The sequence below is a fragment of the Falco naumanni genome, chromosome 9, assembly GCF_017639655.2.
Source record: "Falco naumanni isolate bFalNau1 chromosome 9, bFalNau1.pat, whole genome shotgun sequence".
In the NCBI taxonomy this organism is placed as follows: Eukaryota; Metazoa; Chordata; class Aves; order Falconiformes; family Falconidae; genus Falco; species Falco naumanni.
Window position 1 is genome coordinate 31,897,844 of NC_054062.1, and position 20,156 is coordinate 31,917,999.

At 38.0% G+C, this 20,156-nt stretch overlaps 1 protein-coding gene across 8 annotated transcripts in view; it reads right to left on the reverse strand.

The window, feature by feature from the left end:
• Positions 1–20,156, reverse strand: part of PCDH15 (protocadherin related 15) — a 443,015-nt gene that overhangs the window by 188,660 nt on the left and 234,199 nt on the right. For all 8 annotated transcript variants that reach the window (XM_040607327.1, XM_040607329.1, XM_040607326.1 and 5 more), the window contains one exon: positions 8,668–8,874. In XM_040607327.1, the coding sequence (XP_040463261.1) occupies positions 8,668–8,874 (207 nt within the window). The remainder of the gene's footprint in view (positions 1–8,667; positions 8,875–20,156) is intronic.

Here is a 20,156-nt window from a genome sequence, read left to right on the forward strand (position 1 = left end):
GCTTTATGTTTTTTCAACCTTTTTTCAACTTGAATCCAAAATGCTTCCAGAAGGTTAACTCTTACACTGTCATTACTGTCATGCCTACATAATTAGAAAAAGAAAACAGACTACTGGGAAGTTCAGTAATCCCTACAGTACAGCAGGCATAAACACTTGATCCATCTCTAACATGCACCAAGTGTCATAATGAACAACTATGAGGACAGATTAGTACAACAGGAAGAGAAAGAGAAACTTATTTTAGCAATTAAAAATACTTTAAAGCACACGTTTTGGAAGGCAAAGGTTACATTATTTAAATGAGAAACATCTTCAGTTGCTGAAAGTTACGTGAAAGAAATATCAAAGTGTTTCAAATGAGTGGTTTCCTATTGCCTAAAGCTTTGCTGCAACTATGCCAGCTTCCAGTAAAATTAAAATTCATTTTAAAGCTAGCAATGCAAATGGAAATCTCTTTATTTTCCCATGAAAAATTACAGAAGGTAATTGCCAATAATTGTTCACTTTGTAGACACTACAAAGTCAGACAAAAATTTAATTTACAAAAATCCTGGTTAGCTGTTACAGTTCTTGCTTGTCATGATATTCTGAACACTAATAAACAGTATTTTTTTCCTATTTGTTCTTGACAAAAAAATTGATGAAGATCCCATACACTCCTTAAGTAATTTATCCTATTCCTCAATTACTCTTGCATTGGAAATTTTGTCCTAATGTGTAAGTTAAACTGCCTTTACTTCAATCTATGCCTTCTACGCATGTTAGACCTACAAAGCAGTTTATTTCCTTAATCTTGGCATTGCTGTGCTTTATACTTTTATCACAATTTACACTGAAAGAAAGTATGCTTGACTTATCTGAACATTTTATGTGGCAGATAATGTAAGAGAATAAAACTGTGGGAAGCAATCTGTCTATGTTGAAAACACTGTTTCCGTTGCCTTAATTTTTTAAACTATTAATCTATTTTGGGGCCTGGACTTAAGCATCGTGATTTCTGACTACATTACTGGGTCATGCAGACTAGTTTGTCTCTGATAAATTGTCTTGCATATAATTTTAAGTAGAAAACTACCAGAATCCACACACAAGAGTATACATGCAACCTGCAAGACCATTTCAAGCACACAGTTCAAACTTGATATGGTTTACATACTTCAAACTGACTCGTAGTACTTTTTCAATTAAAAAACACTTTCTAGAAAAACATATAATTATTTAATGAACATAAAGCAATCACAACATGACCATGGTACAACTTTGTGCTTTAAACGAATTTGGTCCAATGTGTTTAAAGGGCTCTTTGCAGGCTTCACAAACCAAGTGACAGTCCCAGCCTCAAACACTGGCAGTGCAAAGAAAAATGAAGGAGGACAGGGGGAAATAAGTAAGGCACACTATTAAAACCAAAAGCAATTTTGCAAACATTATACCCAATACCTACGGGAATGGCACCTGGTGCAACCTACAAAGAAAAACACATGAAACAAAATGAATACAGGTAAAGAAAAGCAAACCTGATAATGACAGACATGATAAAAGCAGTACATTTGGGGAAAAATTGGTTACAGATGAAACCACAATAAAATGAGACCCAGAAAGTGCTCAGGTGCACTTCTTAAAAAGCAAAGCCTGGGTCTGAATTTGTTCTGCTTGAAAATCTCTGAAGACGTCCCCTAAAGTTTGAAAGCCTGTGCAGATATTAAATTTCTGCTGCTCCTTTCCTCCTACAAGGGCTTACAAGCTCTTCCTAAAGCAAACACTTTTCTGCAGTTTACTAGATTAAACCAAAACTACATGGTATTGTCAAGAATGAGCAGACAATGACACATATTCTGTATGTTTTTCAACATTCCCAAGGAGTTTTTAGAGGGAAAGTATTTGTCTGTTAAATTCTCCAGGGTAGCCAGAACAAGTTCCAAGAGTATCAGAAGTGCTTAGGCTTCCCAACTGCTAGCACAAGCTTGTCTCCAAAAACTTGTAGCAATAACAAAGAATTTTTTGAAACATCTTAGTTTTCCAACAATCTTCATGTATAGGATGATCACAACTGAAACACCCATTGAAGAGAGTTTTTTTTTGTTGAAGCAATGTTTCCAGCATTTGCCCTCCTCCTTTCTGGGTGAAAGTAGAATATCTTTTTTACCATATTTCATTGAAAAAAATTGAGATTCACAGCCTTGCAGAGGTGAAGCAAGTGAAATACTCAGTCCCACTGACAAGGGGTTTGCAATCAGATAGTGTTGGCACTGACCTCACTGATTTTCTCTAACTTGTGCAAGATGAGTTCTGCAGGGTCTGATGAGAAGGTCCTCCATGTTCACAATAGCTTGGATGGAATAGACACGGAACACACATACTCTGGAGTGAATTTCCTGCATCTTTAATGTTACCATTAGATAACAGAAAAATAACCTGAAGCACAGCCTCCTGAGAAGTCTTTGTGATGGATTTAGTCATAAAACCACTTAGATCAATAGAACCCAAGGAGGAGAACAAATTAAGCCTAAATTCCAAGCAATGAAAAGCTGAAGAAGGTCAATCAGTCTGAGAAGACTTTGCCCAGGACACCCTACGAATAATTTCTTTCAATCACTGCCAAAACCTTTCCAGTCCCTGCACAACAGAAGGGCTGAGGCACAACAATGACTAAAAAGTCAAAGTGCTACAACACGTTTTAGACTTTTTCAAGTTTAGGTGCAAAGAGCCATGCCCCTCCCTGAATGAAAAGCTGACAGAAAAGTTTTGAAAAGATCATCTTCTGTTCCTTATAAAAATGAGCAACTCCTGGGGCAGGGCAAGAAACAAAAGCATCTTCAGTGCTTCCACCAATTAGCAATAGCATTTGTTTAAAACAGGGCAGATATAAAAATTCATTGAGGACTCCAAGGAACTCAAAGAGAGAAAGAACAGTCTCAGAAGGCAGAAAATATTAGATATTCATCCTACACAAACACAGGAAGAAATATAATGCTACAGAAGTGATTCAATGTTAAGATTTTTATTTTTCCTTCTTAAGTGGCAAGATTCAGAAATGAAAAAAACCCCTATATTTATAAAGAAAGATAAGCAGTCTTTTTGCTTTGCCTTTCCCTTTTATTTGTGTTAATAATTATATTAATGGGCTGCTACATTTGGGAAGAATATTTTCTGAATTATTATTCTATAATGTAACTATTAGAGTGTCAAGAAGTGCTATATGGGGATAGTAGTATTATGAGAGCTCTCCTGTCAAGAGAGTACTGGCAGCAAAACAAGTTCCAACAGTGAAAGATATAAGCCATCAGGCAAATACTAGACAAAAATACTTCAATACTTAAAATGCTTCAGTACTTCTGGTTAAGAAAATCCTTATTTTTCCTTACCTGGATATATCACTGAAAATCCAGAACATGCATTTGTAATTACATTTAAGAGTTATTTCATCCAATATTTGCTCTGTCCTGTTGGGCTGCTGCTGAGATGCCTTTATGTAAAATAATCAATCTTTAACATTTCCCACTAGCCCCCTGGTAACACAGATGCTGAGTAACCATCTACTTAGTTTGACTTCAACTTCATAGACAACGGAAGCATAAAACCAAGAAACTGGTCTGGTAGAAAATGATCTGGAGAGCAACCTATAGTAGTAACTGACCTGTGTCACGCTCCACTGCCCTAGGATGCTGTGCTGGGCTGTAGGCACCTGCAGAAACATCAGGGCTACTGCACAGATGCTTTTCTGAATGTGTGCTGGGACAAATTAAATGCTTTTGAACGCATGCTGGCACACCTTATAAACATGACATCAATTTTGTGCTCTAATGAGCAATGCACAAATTACCTTACACTCCTCCGAGTTTATTTATCAAGACACTGCATGTGGTATCAGTAAACACCTTAGTAGTAGAGCAGTATGTAATGGATATGAATGCCGATTAGCTTCTTTTTAACTAGGAACTTACAGCCTTGGGTTTATTTCTCTCTTTTTTTAAGATAGATTCAACAGATTTAGCATACAAGGCAGTAAGACACTTACTGTGTAACTCACCAATCCTAACCACCAGAGTAGAAGATATTAGTACTCTCCCATGGAATCAAAAGAGTAAGGAATCAAGAGCTTGGGAAGCCTTCTGTAAACAGCTATCAGATCATACTGTTTAAATTTCTCATCTCAGCTTTGGTTTACTCTGGTCTTAAGGTACACATGTGGCTTAATTTAATTTATGCCATTCAAACAGACCACTTAATTATATCAGCAGTTGGCAGTGCTGCTCTAGTTAAAGGTCTGTTTGCAATGTCACATCTATAAATTAATTTTTGGAAGGTTTATAGCAGGACTCTATTATAATTCTCACAGGGTTTAAATTTAGAATGTTTTCTTTTTTTCTTAAGACACACAGTTCAGATGACCACTTTCTTCATGCCTTTATCTGAGGATAAAAAGTTACTTTAATATGAAATACAATCTCAACTGATTTGTCAATTAGAAGACTGAATACATTACATTTAGACAGTGTCACTATTGGAACTAACATGCGCAAGGGATCATCAATCCCTACTTAGTAAATACATTAATAAGATACAGCGAAGCCATGAGAACGTTAAGACCTGTAGAAGTTAATAAGCATTACTTGTGCTTACTAACCCACCCTGAGCTACCATGTAGTCCCAGTGACAAGGTACTTGTCATTTTAGTTTGCTTGGCCATTTTACATGCAAGTTATGTGCAACTGCAGCACTCACAGCCTTATTTTGCTGGCAGTCACATGTCCATAAAAGGTTATAAGCACTACATGAACTGCTGACACATGTATTAACACACAGGCAGTTAGATCTCATTCTCCACTCCCTCAATCTACGTTACAGCTGCATCATTTCATAGAATTGGAAAGAGCTGTGCTGGCATGAGCCAGGCGGTGCCAAAGGAACAGGAAACTGCACAGAGCACTTCCACCCTAGGGCAAGGTTGATCATCATCTCTGTGGCTGCAGGTAGATCTCTGTACATTGTGAGATAAGTCTACAGCATTCCAGAAAGAGAGAGGATGCATCAACTCTGGTGTATCTGACGAATCGGATCTGGTTGGCCTTAAGCATGAACAAAACATGCAAGAGAGAAGATGGATACAGCCACGGAATCTGGCAGCAGATTCTCTGAGTTGTTCAGGTTGCTGAGACAGAGCTCTCCTCCTCTCCCCCTGTATCTCCCAGGCTTGGTAATGAGTACATATGGCTGTGCCGCTGGCCCTTATCCCCCCATACCTAAGGAAAGTGGCCTTGCAGGTACAGAGACATCCTGGCACAAGGAGCACAGAACATGAGGGCCACTAGCCAGGTTCCACCACAGCCCATCTCCCCTGGCACATGGTACTACATCCCAGCAGGGCCCGAGATCTTCATTATTTTGTCCTCACTTTGGGGGTGGGGGATGGGGTGTCAAAATTCAGTCTTTATGCCACATCATTTCCCAGTCTAGAAATCTTTAGCAGTTACGCATCATGCAACACTGAAATATTACACTTTTTCATAATAAACAAAAATAATTCAATTTTGGCTCTGTCTCATTTTGTGTCATGTGACTATACTAGATTTTCACTACTTTAACCACACTCCTGTTATTCATTAACCAATGAAAATAAAACCATGAAGTAAAACAAACAAGTGTTAATTTCACTAGGAAATACTTTTGGACCCTTGAATGGTTATTTCCTGTAGATATGAAATGTCAGGTATATTTGCAATGAGACACAGAAATATGTAACAACTTCTAATCAGCTGCCTAAAGCAGCCTGTGTTCAAGATGATAAACCTGTTTTTCATCATCTTTGGATGCAGATTATTTAAATCATATTAGTGCTCCCAACTGAAATACCTGCTGCAGATTAAACATGGGTTTTTTTATTATTAGTGATGTAATTAAAACTACAAATATTTGGGCCATGTCTATGTTGAAATTTCTACTGCAGGCAAACACAAGTGTATTAATGAACTGCCCTATTCATTATCCAAATATTGAGATAACTTCATGGGAACATGCCAATGCACTACACAACAATAAAATGTGGAGACCTATGGTCAAATTGCTTGTGATGAATTTAAGAGCAGCCTTCAAAACCAGAAGTATTGAACTTGTACTGACAAAATCAGTAACAGAAAGCACTTCTGGTAGGTGGCATAAGTACCAGGATTACATTAAAAATCTCATGAAGTAGTTTATATTAAAGGAACAAATTACTCTTCCATGCAGAAGATTTTGAAATTAAACATTTGCAGTTTGAGAGTATACAAATGCAATGTACTATACTGATTACCTGGGAGTTACATAATTCATCCGAAGAGTCAGCCCAAATTCAGAATTTAACAGTTCAAAGTAATCTTGATTTTCAGTCTTGTATATGAACTAACATGTAGTTACACCAAAGAACCTTGTATTATCAAATCTGCTGTTGACATCTTGTGGGTAGAGTTGTGCAACTGCCAGAGAAAGGTTAATTAGTGCACTATTAATTACCACCTGAAAAACCTCTGGAGGTTAATGAAGTTCAAAGTCCTTCTGTCGTTTCTTTAGTGTAACAGTATCATCTACTAGGAAAGAGGAGAGAGTTCCCAGAAAAACACCAGCATGGAAAACTGCCACATAAATTTAAGTGTCTGAACTAGGACACTGAATTCTCTTTAATTAAAACAGCTGCTCTGAATTATTTCAAGCACAACAGATTCAGCCCCTCCTGCAGCAGCCATGCTGTGTGATTTATTTTACCACTCCAGGCTTTGTATGCAAAGTAGGATTTTCCTAGGTCACTGCAGCTACAAAACCTTGAGGGCAAATATCTCAGTCCCTGGAACACTGGTGGACTTGCAGACAGAGAAACACCAGCAGCACATTGAGGATTAACAGTGAGATTTTTATGCTATTTACAGCTGTCAATCACCCAGACTGGCAGTGTAGCAACCCAGGCAAAAATGGTTCCTAGCAAGCTCTCCAGCTTGCCAAAAAATGTATTCTGAGTTTCAAATCATACCTCTCTAACATGTAAGTCTACCAGTCTCAAAGACAAAACTTGCTCGGTTTCAGTCTTCCACTCTTCAGATGATAAATAGCCTCTCTGTGCATTTTTGTAAAGTTAATATGCAGTCATGTGTGTCATAGGGTGGTCATAAGTAGTGCCCTAAAATTCCAGATTTTTGTAACAGATATGCACCAAGGCATATTTGAACCAAAGGGGTTTACTACTACTTTCATGAAGGTGTGGAGAAAAGCAAACAGACAGAAACTTGCTTAGGCTAAAAACATCTCAAAATATGCCCACAGTTTTTTGTTTAATATGCAGAAGGATCACAGAACTACAAGCAGCATTCCAAGAAAATCTCTCAAATTAGTAGCTTAAAAAGGACTTAGAACTATGGACACTAACTCACAAGATTGTTTTTCTTTTGTGTTCTGGACCACATTAGATGAACAGGTTTTATACAACACAATCAATGTACTGTAAATATAAACCCATACCTGATGCCTGCACACCTTTCTTATGTCTATATTAAGCAACCTACAAGACTGCATTAATTTTATCAAACAGGAAAACTGCTTTGCTGTTTAATAAAAGCAATGCTGAACAAGAGTATTTCACAAGTAATACAAATCATCAGCAACACCTACTGATGACTGCCACATGCACTTATTCCGTACCTTTTATCCAGCCTCTAAGAAAGCCAGATCCAACAGTCATTTGCACTTGCTTTTCAAACAATTTTTATGAATGCCCGTAAATTGACAGAGATATTTTAATAGATAGGAAGGAGATATTCTACATGAGTTTGGGCTTTAAATAGCTTCTCAGGACAATAAATCACTCTAATACAGACAGTGATGTAGAAAGCACCTTTCAGTGACAATAGCCTCCCGTGTGTCTCAGAAATAATCACTCTGCCTATGTCAAAAACAGAAGATTGTTTTTAGACTATCAGGTTAAGAACTCTACCACAGAGTATTTGCATTTACTATAAATATCATTACAAAACCTATGCCTACAACTTAGCTTTCCTTACTTATCTGACGTTAACAAGAGAACAGAAACAAAAAAAGAACAAAGGGGAAAACTGGAGAGACAACAGTAATTAGAGGAAAAAGAACACTACCAAAACCCACATAATGGCAACAGCCACGGTGAGAACACAACATTTGTCCTAGAGACAAGGTATCATTACTACTTGGTTACTATACTTTTGAAGATGCCCAGTTTTTACTAGGAGTAATGTTAGTATCAAAATCTAGGCAGAGCAAAGACTGGATTGAACTTTCGGTTTCCTGCCCTCCCATTCATCTTTCTGGTTTGTTCAAACTACTACTTCCTTCCCCTTTGAGCTTATCTCTCCTATTTCCCCACACTGTGTGGCAGATTCATCCTTCTCACAAAATGAAATTATTTTCCTCTTTGCACTAAACATTCATAAACTCTATCAGAACACAATCTTAAGGAGAGCTGAATAAAATACAGATTAGTTTTTCAGTTCAGACACACTTTTAAATCTATTTGAACTCAGAACAAAACCAAAAAGAAACCATGGCAACGATATTAATTTGATTTATTCATCAAAATGGTTTTGGCTCAAGTAAATGAAAAAAAGAACTGAAAATAATAAAAACGTGAATATCAATATGACACTACAAAGGAATGAAACATACCTCCTCCACATCGTTGTCCAACACTACGATTTGTAGTGGAGAAGTCAGATTCTGGTTATCACTGATGGTCGTTCCCACTGGGGAGGATTCGAGAATAAAGCCGTCATATGTAGATCTTGTGAAGTAAGGCTTCTGATTGTTCTCATCAAGGACCTCAATGTGCAGATTGGCAAAGGCAGGAAGAGGATGGCCATTGTCTTGTTCAGCCTAAAAACCCACATGATTTGTCAAAGGCTCTCAGCCAAGTAAAACTATGAAAAGTTACTAACTGGTCTTGGGTTATATTTAAGAATTACAATCCAGTTATAAAAATCAATAACATTGTATGGATCACCCTACTATGAAACTAAGCACCATGAAAAAAAGAAATACCAAACAAAATCAGCTAGAAGAACAAACGATTTTCCATCAGAATAACCTTTTAAATATTCACAATAAAACTCAAAGCTATACAGCACATATGCAATAACACTGTTCCTTAAACTGTCAGTATCAAGAGTTTTAGAAAATCTTCAAAGGATGAAAGCAAGCTGGAAATTGCTAATCGTACAACAGAACCTACACCCACACCACCAGCGAGTTAAAATCAAAAGATAACAGTACATGTGGACACATGGTATTCGCTACAGATTACTGGAAGAGCATATTGCCCTGGATATGACTTGTTCTCCCTCTCCCCCAAATTCCATCTTTCTAGTGCTAGATGCTTTCTAGTGCTAGAGTGGGATTTTAATTTTGTTTTTCAGTATGAGAACAATGTTGATAAAACACTGATGATTTAGTTGTTGCTAGGTAATGTTTATACAAAGTCAAGGACTTCTCAGGTTCTCAGGCTCTGCCAGCAAGAAGGCTGGAGGGGCACAAGAAGTTGTGAGGGGACACAGCCAGGACAGCTGACCCAAACTAACCAAAGGGAAATTCCATACCATGGGACATCATGCTGAGTATATAAACTGGTGGAAGTCAGCTGGGAGGGGCTGACTGCTGCTCAGGGATGGGCATTGGTCAGCAGATGGTAAGCAATTATTGTGCATCACTTGGGGTTTTTGCGGTGGGATTCCCCCCCTCCCCCTTGAGTTTTATTTCTCTTTCTCTTTTTGTCATCTCCCTTTTCATTACAATTATTATTAATACTATTAGTAGTAGTACTAGATTTCACTGTATTTCAATTATTAAACTGTTTTTATCTCAACCCACAGGTTTCACCTATTTTCAGCTTTCCTCCCCGTTCCACTGGGGGTGGGGGGTTTGTGCACACAAGTGGATGCGTGGTACTTAGTTGCTGGCTGGGATTAAATCACAACACTCACCTACCAAGATTTACTCACCAATACAGTTTCATCTCATTTATTTTCATTTTCAAAGTTTCTAAAAGTACTAATTGTCCATTTCAGTGTGCTAATCCAAGATAAATGTATGATGTTGCTTTTTTCTAACCTTGCTATCTATGACTAATTAAAGTAAATAAACAAGGGAAGTAGAAGATAAGTAATTTTTCTCTTTAACTTATAAAGAGCAACCAATTTTAATTATAGTCCTGTACATGTCCCTGTATCAAGGCAATAATAGGGTACTGTAAGACAGTCTCCTATGGCTTGATTGCCAAAAGCTGTAAGCACACAGACCCCAGGACTGTAACAGTAGTGCGCTATTACCTTTCTGCAGACATGGCAAGTGTATTGTGCAATAAACTATTCAGATGTAAAAATATTTCAGAAGAGAGAGAACAGTACCTAAATTATTGTTGTTAACAGTACTTTTTTTGCAGAGATTTTATTTTCATTCTGGTATTTCCCCCATTTCAAAACAGGTAATTCCTCATTTTTCAAATCCAACATCTGAGGAGTCTTCTTCTGGAAACACACCACTTGATTTCATCAATTAGTTATTTTTAAATTCTTCTTTAGACACATTCTTTTTTATCTGCAAAATGTTAATTCTATATAAAACTTCACTTTGTTTACCAAGCAACAATAGTATGCTGTTGATGACAAAACTTGCCATTTCAAGTAGAAAGACATATAAACATCAAAATTTTTATTTTGTTCCAAATAGGTGACATCTTTAGTAATTCGTAATAAATTCATTCAAAACACTCAGTTCTTAGCAAAAATGTGTTTTCCTCTTTAAAATATATCAGGATTACTATTGGCCAAGGAATGGGCAACAGTGGTACTGGAGCAGATTTAAAAGCAACCAGCAACCCATCTGTTTGTACATGGCTATCTTCTGACTAATGAGAGGAAGGTCAGATCTTTCAAGTGGATTTATGTAAGCAGGCGTTAGTATCTGAAATTAACAAGGCTTTTCCTAGGAGATCAACTTTTGTTAATGAGACAAAACTCTCTCGATGAAATTGGGAGTTCTGCCATTCAATTCACTGGCACATTAAGATTCCAGTAACCAGGTTGCAGGAGGCAACATATTTATCTACTGCTGTTGCTTCTAGGATACAGGATACTACCAGTGATCAAAGCCGTAATTGCCTCAAACAATTACTACCATATTAAGTATGAATCCCTTTTTTTAAGCCAGCCTCAATTACTCATATTCAAATAAAACATAAAATAGGAAAATAGTAGACCAGTCTCCAGTCTACCCAAGGAGACTGATGCTTCTGGGTTATCTCAAGAATCTTTAAAGATATTTGCATAAGCTGAAGAGGTCTGCTTTCACACTGGTCACTGTAAGAGAATCACATAAATCGGTTTTACTAGAATTTACTTAGAAACCTTCCAGCTGCACTGAATTGGATTCAATAGAGCAGCACTCAAACATCTGTGGGGTAATCCTGGTCCTGCAAAAGTTAAGAGGAATGTATTTCAAATCCAATATAGTAGGTAGCTGGCAATTGTACTGGAGACTGGATAAGTGACTCCCAAATGCTGAATATAATTTACAGAAGTGAGATTTATTTTGAAGTTGTTCCAGTGAATGAAAGTAAACTTCACGTGTAAAAACTAACATCACCAAAAATACTTGGAAGCACTCTGGCTACTGACCCAGTAGGATGAAACTTCAAAAACATCCTGATATAGGGAGTTTTTGCCTAAGTTAATATACTGAAAGCAGGAAAAATAAAATATCTCAGACAAAAAATCTGCTCTATGAGCAGCAAGTACATACTGATCTGGTTCTATTTTATAAGTAGATCTATGGCCGAGCATCATTAAATACTCTGTTCCATATCAAGAAAAACAGGCCTCCTCACAGTAAAAAGTTTACACACAACTGCTACAAGTTGCTTTATAACAAACCTTGATGTTCCTTGCCACTGCTATGAAGAGATTCTAAAAAAAGGAAAACACAAAGAACTGAGGGCCCCAATCATCTTAACAGCTTGAACTGCCACAATAATGGCCTTGCTTTAAAGCATAACTGGGCACAGACCCCATCTTGGGTTAGACGAAGCAATACTCATCTATGAAGGCTGTTTTCTAAATCATCACCAGAGTATGCAGTGTCTTTCTGAAGGAAAAGACAGTGCTCTAAATTACATATGCTCAAATACAAAGAAGGATGTGTGTTCCTAAGATTGGACTTAAAATTTCAGTTTTTGGAGACTAAAAATGTAAAAGGTCCTCAGCAGGCACTTAACTCAAAATCACCTCAGCTTTGCAGGTGCTTTTCTGTTTGTTCACCAGGTTGAGTACACTGATCAGAATAGGTAACTTTAACATTTGGGAATTGGAATTGGACAGACTTCGGCAGCCATTCTTCAAAAAGTCACAGTCAGTTCCCAAGTGCTTGTTGCCAGCTACAAGTGTTTCTTGCAGCACCAGGACACAGCGTCAGTGCTGCAACAGGGCACAACTTAACTTCACTCATTCACTTCATTAGCAAGTGCTCAACTGCAAGGCTACCATGTGAAAACCACCACAACCAGCTTGCCGCTTTTGCCTTTTAATTAAGTTTTGTTTCCAAAGACACCTATATTTAGAGAAAAAAAATCAAGCTTTGAAAACCACTAATGGAAGTGCCTCCTTTCCAGAACTAATCCAGAAACCAATGTAGCAGGGTAGGACTGGAAATCTCCAGAGCATCAGAGCTCAGATCTTGGGATTCAGTGCTCAGGCACAGGAGGTGAAACAGGTATGGATGCACTCACTCTGCTGTCCTACTCACCCAGATGTTCACCAGCACCAAACAGCAAACCCCAGTGCCAAACTCAGGACCCCAAGTTCCTCTTCAAGGGCCAGGCAGAATTGGGTACAGAAGTGTCTGAGCCCTTTGCATCTGACCTTATTTCCTACTCAAAAAGAATCACCTTCTACAATAGCAGGCAAAAGTGAAGCAAAAAACTTCTTGTAAGACAAAGTGTTTTAAAAAATAAACTTAACCAACTCTCAGTGTACCTTCCTGTAATGCTTTTTTAGTAGATTTGTAATATTTCTGTTTTCTAATTCAACCTACCTACTTGTGGGATTGTCATGAAAACTCACTTGTAATCAGTTTTACAGACTAGTACTATCACTTTACATTGAAACTGTTCTGACTAAAACAAAGGACAAAACACAATCTCTGTAGAGAAGTACCTATTTTCTGATCCTTCGAGTACACAGTTACATGTTAAAAAAAAAAAAATCCAGCTCTAATATTCATAAGAACACAAAGATACATGCTATTCCTCTCTTTGAAAAGATTTACCTGAATGCTGGAATAAATGGTGTATTTCCTTACAAGCCTCTTTCAGTCCATTTTAAGCCATTGGAAAATACAAATAACTGTTCTTTTTCATTTTGGCCTTTACACATAATGATAGGTCCAGCAAAGCAAATGAAGAACTTAAGAAGGCATTAGTAAGATGCTAGTTACAAATATTCACTTTCAAACAACATTTTTTTAAGACATCATTTTCTCTAACAGCCACTTTTTTCTTTTGATTGATAAAAATAATTTCATATAAAATATGAAAAATTGATTTATTTTCATATGCTATATAAACATACCCTCAGAAGCAATGCTTGGCTAGCGGCAGTTCTGTGCATACCCTTCATAATTCTCCAAAAATATACAATACCTACAATAATGTCAATTTTTGCTGCATTTCCCTGATTTCTTAAGTTTATCTTGGTTTTTTTTGGTTTGGATTGGGTTTTTTTTCCTCAGGTGGTGGTGGGTTTTGTTTAGTTTTGATGGGGGGGGGTTGGTGGTTTTGGATTTTTTTTTGAGGTGTTTTTCAAGAGATTAAGTTATATATCATGTAATTTCTTCCACACATCCAATGTTGTTCATGAAAACAGTTTTTCCTCATACTGGCATGTTAAATGGTTGCTTGGGCTGGCTGGCTACAGGTTAAGCATCTCTGCTTCCTAACAAGTATTTTGAAGCACAATGATTAGACTGTTTACATTTCATTCAAAAAGCAAGCCACTGGTATTTAAGACACAAAGCATCCCAGTTCTAGTCTCCAAAAGAAGATGCTTTGCTGTCAAAACAATGAGTGGTCTTTCAGACAAACCCAAGGATATTATATGAACTTCAATGGACTCCACAGTTCCTTCAGTGAAAAGAGAAGTCTGCGATAAAGCTGGCTAGATGTTTTACATTGAAGATATACAATCATAAGGAGGCACTAACAGAGTGGAAAAGAACAAGCGTGCAATGAAGCTTTCATCAGAGCAACACACATGGCGATGAAGACTTTAGATTATCACATTGTTACCAATACTACCTATGAGAGAACAGCAGCTACTGTCATACCACCCCCCAAGATACACAGAACACAGAATTATAGTTTGTCAACTACTGCTTCAGTTCAGTAGTAAAGAGCACATATGGGAAAAAAATGGGCAAAATAATGTGAAAAGTGTCAAATTCTCAAAGATGTTTAGATAAACTTAGTATGTAATGTGCTGCCTGAGCAGTTTAAGTGTAGTGTTTAACATTTGCATGCAGTTTGCAGAAAGCTTCTATTTGTAGCTGCCAACACATAATTTTATCCTTATGGAAGATGACTAAAAATGGCACAAAACCAATCTCACCAGAGATATTGTACGAGGAGTGAAGAGCCACTGACTGGGTGACCAACTAGAAGAAATGTTTTATACAGAAACAACATGAAGTTCACTTATTCAAAGCATTAGACAAACAGTTCCCCAAGAGAAAGGAGAAATGAAAGCAATTTGCTAAGACTCCCTGAATCTTCAGGAAAAAACACAAATTAATGGAATTTTCTTTCCTGTTGAGCTAGCAGGGATCTGTTTGGTGAGATAAACTAACCTTTGACAACAGAAGAACCTCTAGATGAACACTGATACATAGCCAAGACTCTCTGTTGCTCCTGTTGCACCATCTCTCCTCCCTGTGCTTATTGGTACTGGAGGAGGGCAAAGCACAGGAGAGCTGGACAGACCTATGGTGGGGATGCCTGGACAGTCTAGGGGGTTACAGCTGCCAAGAAATGCTGTGGACAAAGACACTTAGCAGGCTATCAGCGTTATTCAGAGCTGGAAGCACCTGCTCTCTTCCCACACATCCCAGGTTCACAATGTCTTCTCCCACTGCGCAAAGCAGTAACATCTAAAAGAGAGCAAAACATAGGCACCTTTGCTTAAACTCAGGGTTCCTACTTCTCCATGGGTTCACAGAATGCAGCTTTACAACTGTGCCCTCGTATAATACTTCAGGAACACTTGGTCCAGAAAATCTGACCTAAGATGCAAGAAAACCAAACAGTCTGCAGTTTATCTAAGACACTTCCATGCTGCTGCTTCTCCACAGAACTTCAGAGTTGATCTCCTCTGTGAATTTTAATAAGCTGATTAGAAATAAAAAGAAAAAAAAAAACCCACCCCAAAACAACAACAACAAACAACAACAACAAAAACCACAAAAAACCCCCCAAAAAACCCCAAACCACACAACAAACCACAAACCCAACAAAATCCCCAACAACTCCTAACAACCCTGGTGGTTATGGTTATGGTTCAAGCAGAGCAGCCAGACATCTACTGCACAACTTTATCTAACCTGCCATACAGAAGACACACTTCCTCTTTCCAACTTGGATCCTGTTTTACCTCACCAGCTCCTTGCTTCTATGCCTGCATCCTCTCCAGCTGCTGGCTTCAACTAACACAGTGGGTCATTTCTGAGCAGTGTTAATTCACAGCTTTGACCTCCTGGGAAGATGGCTGCCACCTCTTCCAACACAGCTAAAACTTATCTCAGCACCATCCTTTCCATCATGCATTCAAAGCCTACCTACAAAGACAGAAATAGTGCCGTACAAATACTACCCTGTCTGTTCCCAGGCTCTGCCCATTACCCTTTAAATGTCTTTCTCAGCATCCAGTGTAGTTACTGGGGGAGTACATCAAATTCAGAATATCTTAACTCAAAAAATCCACTTCAAGATTCTTTACACTGGATTTCTGTCAGACTTTGCCAACTATGCCTACCATAATGTTGAGGTTAACAAATACTTGACATCTGATCACTGCTGCATATAGGAAACTTGCCTATAGCGCAATAACAGACTTGGCTGCATGAACAGATTCTTTAAAAACCTGGTTGCTACATGGAAGGCAGCACAATTTTACTTTCACATCCTTAAGGTTACAGTAAGATGCTATTAGATTTGCTGTCAGTCCTACAATGAAATAGTCTGGGTTTCTTTTCTGTTCTTCATGACTTCAGTACTCATACAGGCATCTTAACTCCATATAGCTGATAAAGAGGAAAGGCTATGAGACAGATCCACAAGAGTAACTTCTGAGTACAAAGCCAAATGTAGGTTAAATACAGGGGCCTAAACCCAAAGCTCTAGCTCTCAGACTCCTGCTCAGCTGCTGCTGAGCACCAACAGAGTCTGGATTCCAGGATGCCTGGGGATTTTTTCTTAATGTCGTGCCTTTCACATGCTTCAAAACATGCAGAAAAGTGCTCCACTGAGCAAGCCAACCTTTATCCCTCATCCAGACCTAATACGGACCCAGAGAAAGCACGTTACTTCCCTGCAACTGTATTTCCTCATAACACACTGTTTTACAATAAAAATTGCAAGGTACAAACCTGCAAGCACCATTAGCTGGTACATTTTGGGCAGTATCAGCACGGGTAACGGGCATGTTTCACGCCTGCTCTTCACAGGCAGTTTCAGCATCAATGTAAAAGAAAACCAGGCTTCCTTCTCTCCACCCTCCAATCCCAACAGAAGGATAAGCAAGTGGAGCTGAGGGGAGAGCGGTGCATAGGGATAAACACAAACTTCACATCTTAATAACAGTTGGGACATAAGTAACTTTTTTCTCCTTCTGGTGACAAGCTACATATACATACAGTGTGGAAGAGTAGAAGGGAGACCTGCAAACTGATCTCCAAGAAGGTCTCAGAGGCTTCAGGAAAGCAAAGGTAGGTGAATGTTTCCTCCAGAGGCAACAGATCTGCAGGCTCAGTCAGAAGCATGGTGCTGATGAATGGTGCTGCAGGCAGCTGCCCAGTGTGAACCACTCCTGGTAAAATGCAGGAGGGGTCTGAGGGAAGGGGCTCACACTGGAAGCATATTTCTTTGTTAGCTATTTAACAGCACTATTTCACACATTCTGCAACTGTAGCAGCAACTAACCTGAGAAGGAACTGCAGAGACCTTTCAAGTATTGCAACAGCAGCCGTGATGAACATGAGTTACTTGCTCACCCCTCCTCCAAAAGATCTCATCTGGTCAATACAAGATAACATTTGCCCATCACCTAGCACTCAGAAGGGGTGAGATTTCTGTAGGGTGGAAGGAAAAAGTGAATGAATTGTACAAGAAATCCTGTTGGAATGAAATTTCATGTAAAGTTACCTTGACATATCTCCCTTAAAGAAAGCAAACTGACTTATAAAGGCTTGCATTTCAGTTATACTTCTGGGTGAAATGATGTCTAAGTTAAATAGCTATTTGAGAAAATATAGAAACACTCCTCGGGGCAGACTGGGTTCTCATCTTTGCCGCTTTAAATATTTCCTCACAAGGATCATTCCTCCCTTGATGCAAAACTCAAGCTTCAAGAAACTCAGGTTCAGAAAATTTTCTTCTTCCTTTTGCATGCAACCTTTATCAGGCCTGAAAGTCTCAAACTCCCTCCTGAAAATGCCCGCTCTAGCACATGCACACATACATGATGTTTAGATCTGGGAAAAAAACACCACACTGGCAAAATGGAATACAAGCATATTCTAAGCAGCAGCACTAAGTAGTCCCATATTTCTCTGTTGCTCTCTGTTTTTCTTGGTTTGCAGGTAAAACTGGCACATGCAGACACACATATAACAGCACGTTTCTGGAAATCTTTACAATTCCTATATTGCCTCTAGTTAAAATAGACATGTTCTGTTTACCACAATGATGAAAAGACTGGAAATAATGTCTAAAATAACAATACAACTTAACACAGACCTCCTGACCCCCAAGAAAATGAAGGTTAGTTATCACCATCTAAAAAATAGGTGGGTCAATAACAACTTAAGCCTGAAATAAAGCACAAAACTAAAAGAATAAAGACTAGTGGTAAAAATAAGGCTTGTTCACACCAGTATCAGCCCTAAGAACTTTTCTTAGAACCCATGCAACCAATTGGTCCATAAAATTCAATTTTTTCATGCACTACTTGACCAAATGTTTGCTGAAATTAGTGTGACTAGTCTTCTTCAAAATCAAGGTTTTTTCAAATTGCAGCTAGGTCCTAAAGTACTTTTCCCTGTGCTATCACAATCCCCCTACTTCCCAGAGCAACTTAATACTTTTATTCAACAAAACGGATTTTAGACATTGTTCTCCTTGTGCTTCTGTAGCCTAAACCTGTTATACCTATACCAATCAGGTTACTTTCTGGATACCGTTTTTTACAATGTGATCAAATTATTGCATTTTCCCTGCAGGACACAGTATGTGAAATGCAGTAAGTCACAATAATTTACTTGAACTTACTTTTGTTATCACTCATTAATTATATATAAAAAGACAAAATATTTCTTTGAAGGATGAATGTAACTTTAAATTTTTGTTCTATGGCTAGAGCAATATTTTTTTTTTTTTATAACATCCAAAAATCATGGCTACTTGGAAACAATCACATGGAATAATACTATGTCTTTTATTTCATCCAATTCACGAATAACAACACCTACCACCCCAACACAATTTTTTAGCTTAAGAGTGAGATAAGGCTTGGAAAAGATCTGCACCGTCATGTATACAATCCCACGCAAAAAAAAAAAAAATATATTGCTGCTGCATCCTATATATTTAAATGTTTGCATAAAGCTAATAAGAAATAGAATGCTATTTAAAGATGATCCACAATATATCTAAAAGTTGACCTTTGGGTTTTATGAAAGATAAACGAGCATGTTGTTCTGCTATGGGAAGTTAATGCTGGTTTTACAGTTGATGCATCCACTTAAGCATGTTGTAAAAAGAATCACACTAAACTTCACCACCAGAAAATATCAACCTACACAAGACTGAACAAACCCCTAGCAGAGTAGTAGAGGCTCTCTTCTAGATACCAAAGACAGCCACTGCCTGGCTGACAACCATCTTTGTGTATCCTGTAAGTTACGTCATTTTTTCAGTCCAGTTATCTTTTCACAGGCATCCCTGCAAAAACCATAAATGTCAAATTAAGTTGCTATAATTGCTTCCAGTCTTCCCCTCCTTTCCTTTCCAAAGACCACTACAATCCTCTCTGGTTCCCCTGCCATTGATTATACCCTAGCATTTCAAGAGATACAGTAAAGAAGTAAGGAAAAGCCTCTGGCAAACACATTTGATAGCTCACTGAAGGAGATTAGTACTGGAGAACTGCAGGCAAGTCACTTCAGATTTTCTATTTAATACATGAACAAGGAAAGAGTTCAGGAACTTCAGACACTCAAACTGAAACTTGACTTCAAGCTGTGAAGAAGATGGAAACATATAGTAATTTAAAAAAAAAAAGTCAGTACAGATACATAGAAGGAAGGTCATATCTAGACAAAGTTGCTTCTTTTAAGCACGTAACTGAACTGAGAGATAAAGGTGAATCTAGGGACATAATTTATCCAGATCCAGGGTAAGCTTTAGGATTGTATATCACACTCCGGATTCATTTACAAGGTCAGAAAGTACTGCATAAGGAAAGAACTACTGAAACGGATTAAAAATTGGCTTAAGAACAAGAAGCAGAGAGTTATCTTTAGAGCACAGAAGAAAATTGACTTTACTGCCAGTGAAGCTTGCGATGTGGCAGTGAAATAAAATTGGCACATAATGTGTCTAGACGCTATGCTTAAAAAAAACAACAAACCCATACTTTTTGTTCTTCATGTATCAAGAGTGACTCTAGTATCAGTAAGGCTTATGATGCTGTAGTGCAGTGAACAGTAATACTTACAGCTGCCAACCTTTCCAAATAATGAAACTTCTTCCCTTCAGTTAAAGCAAATGCCAGCTATGAAGGCATTATGTCAAGTTTTAAGTGATGGATGTTTATGTTTTAAATGAAAAAAGTGTCTATTTA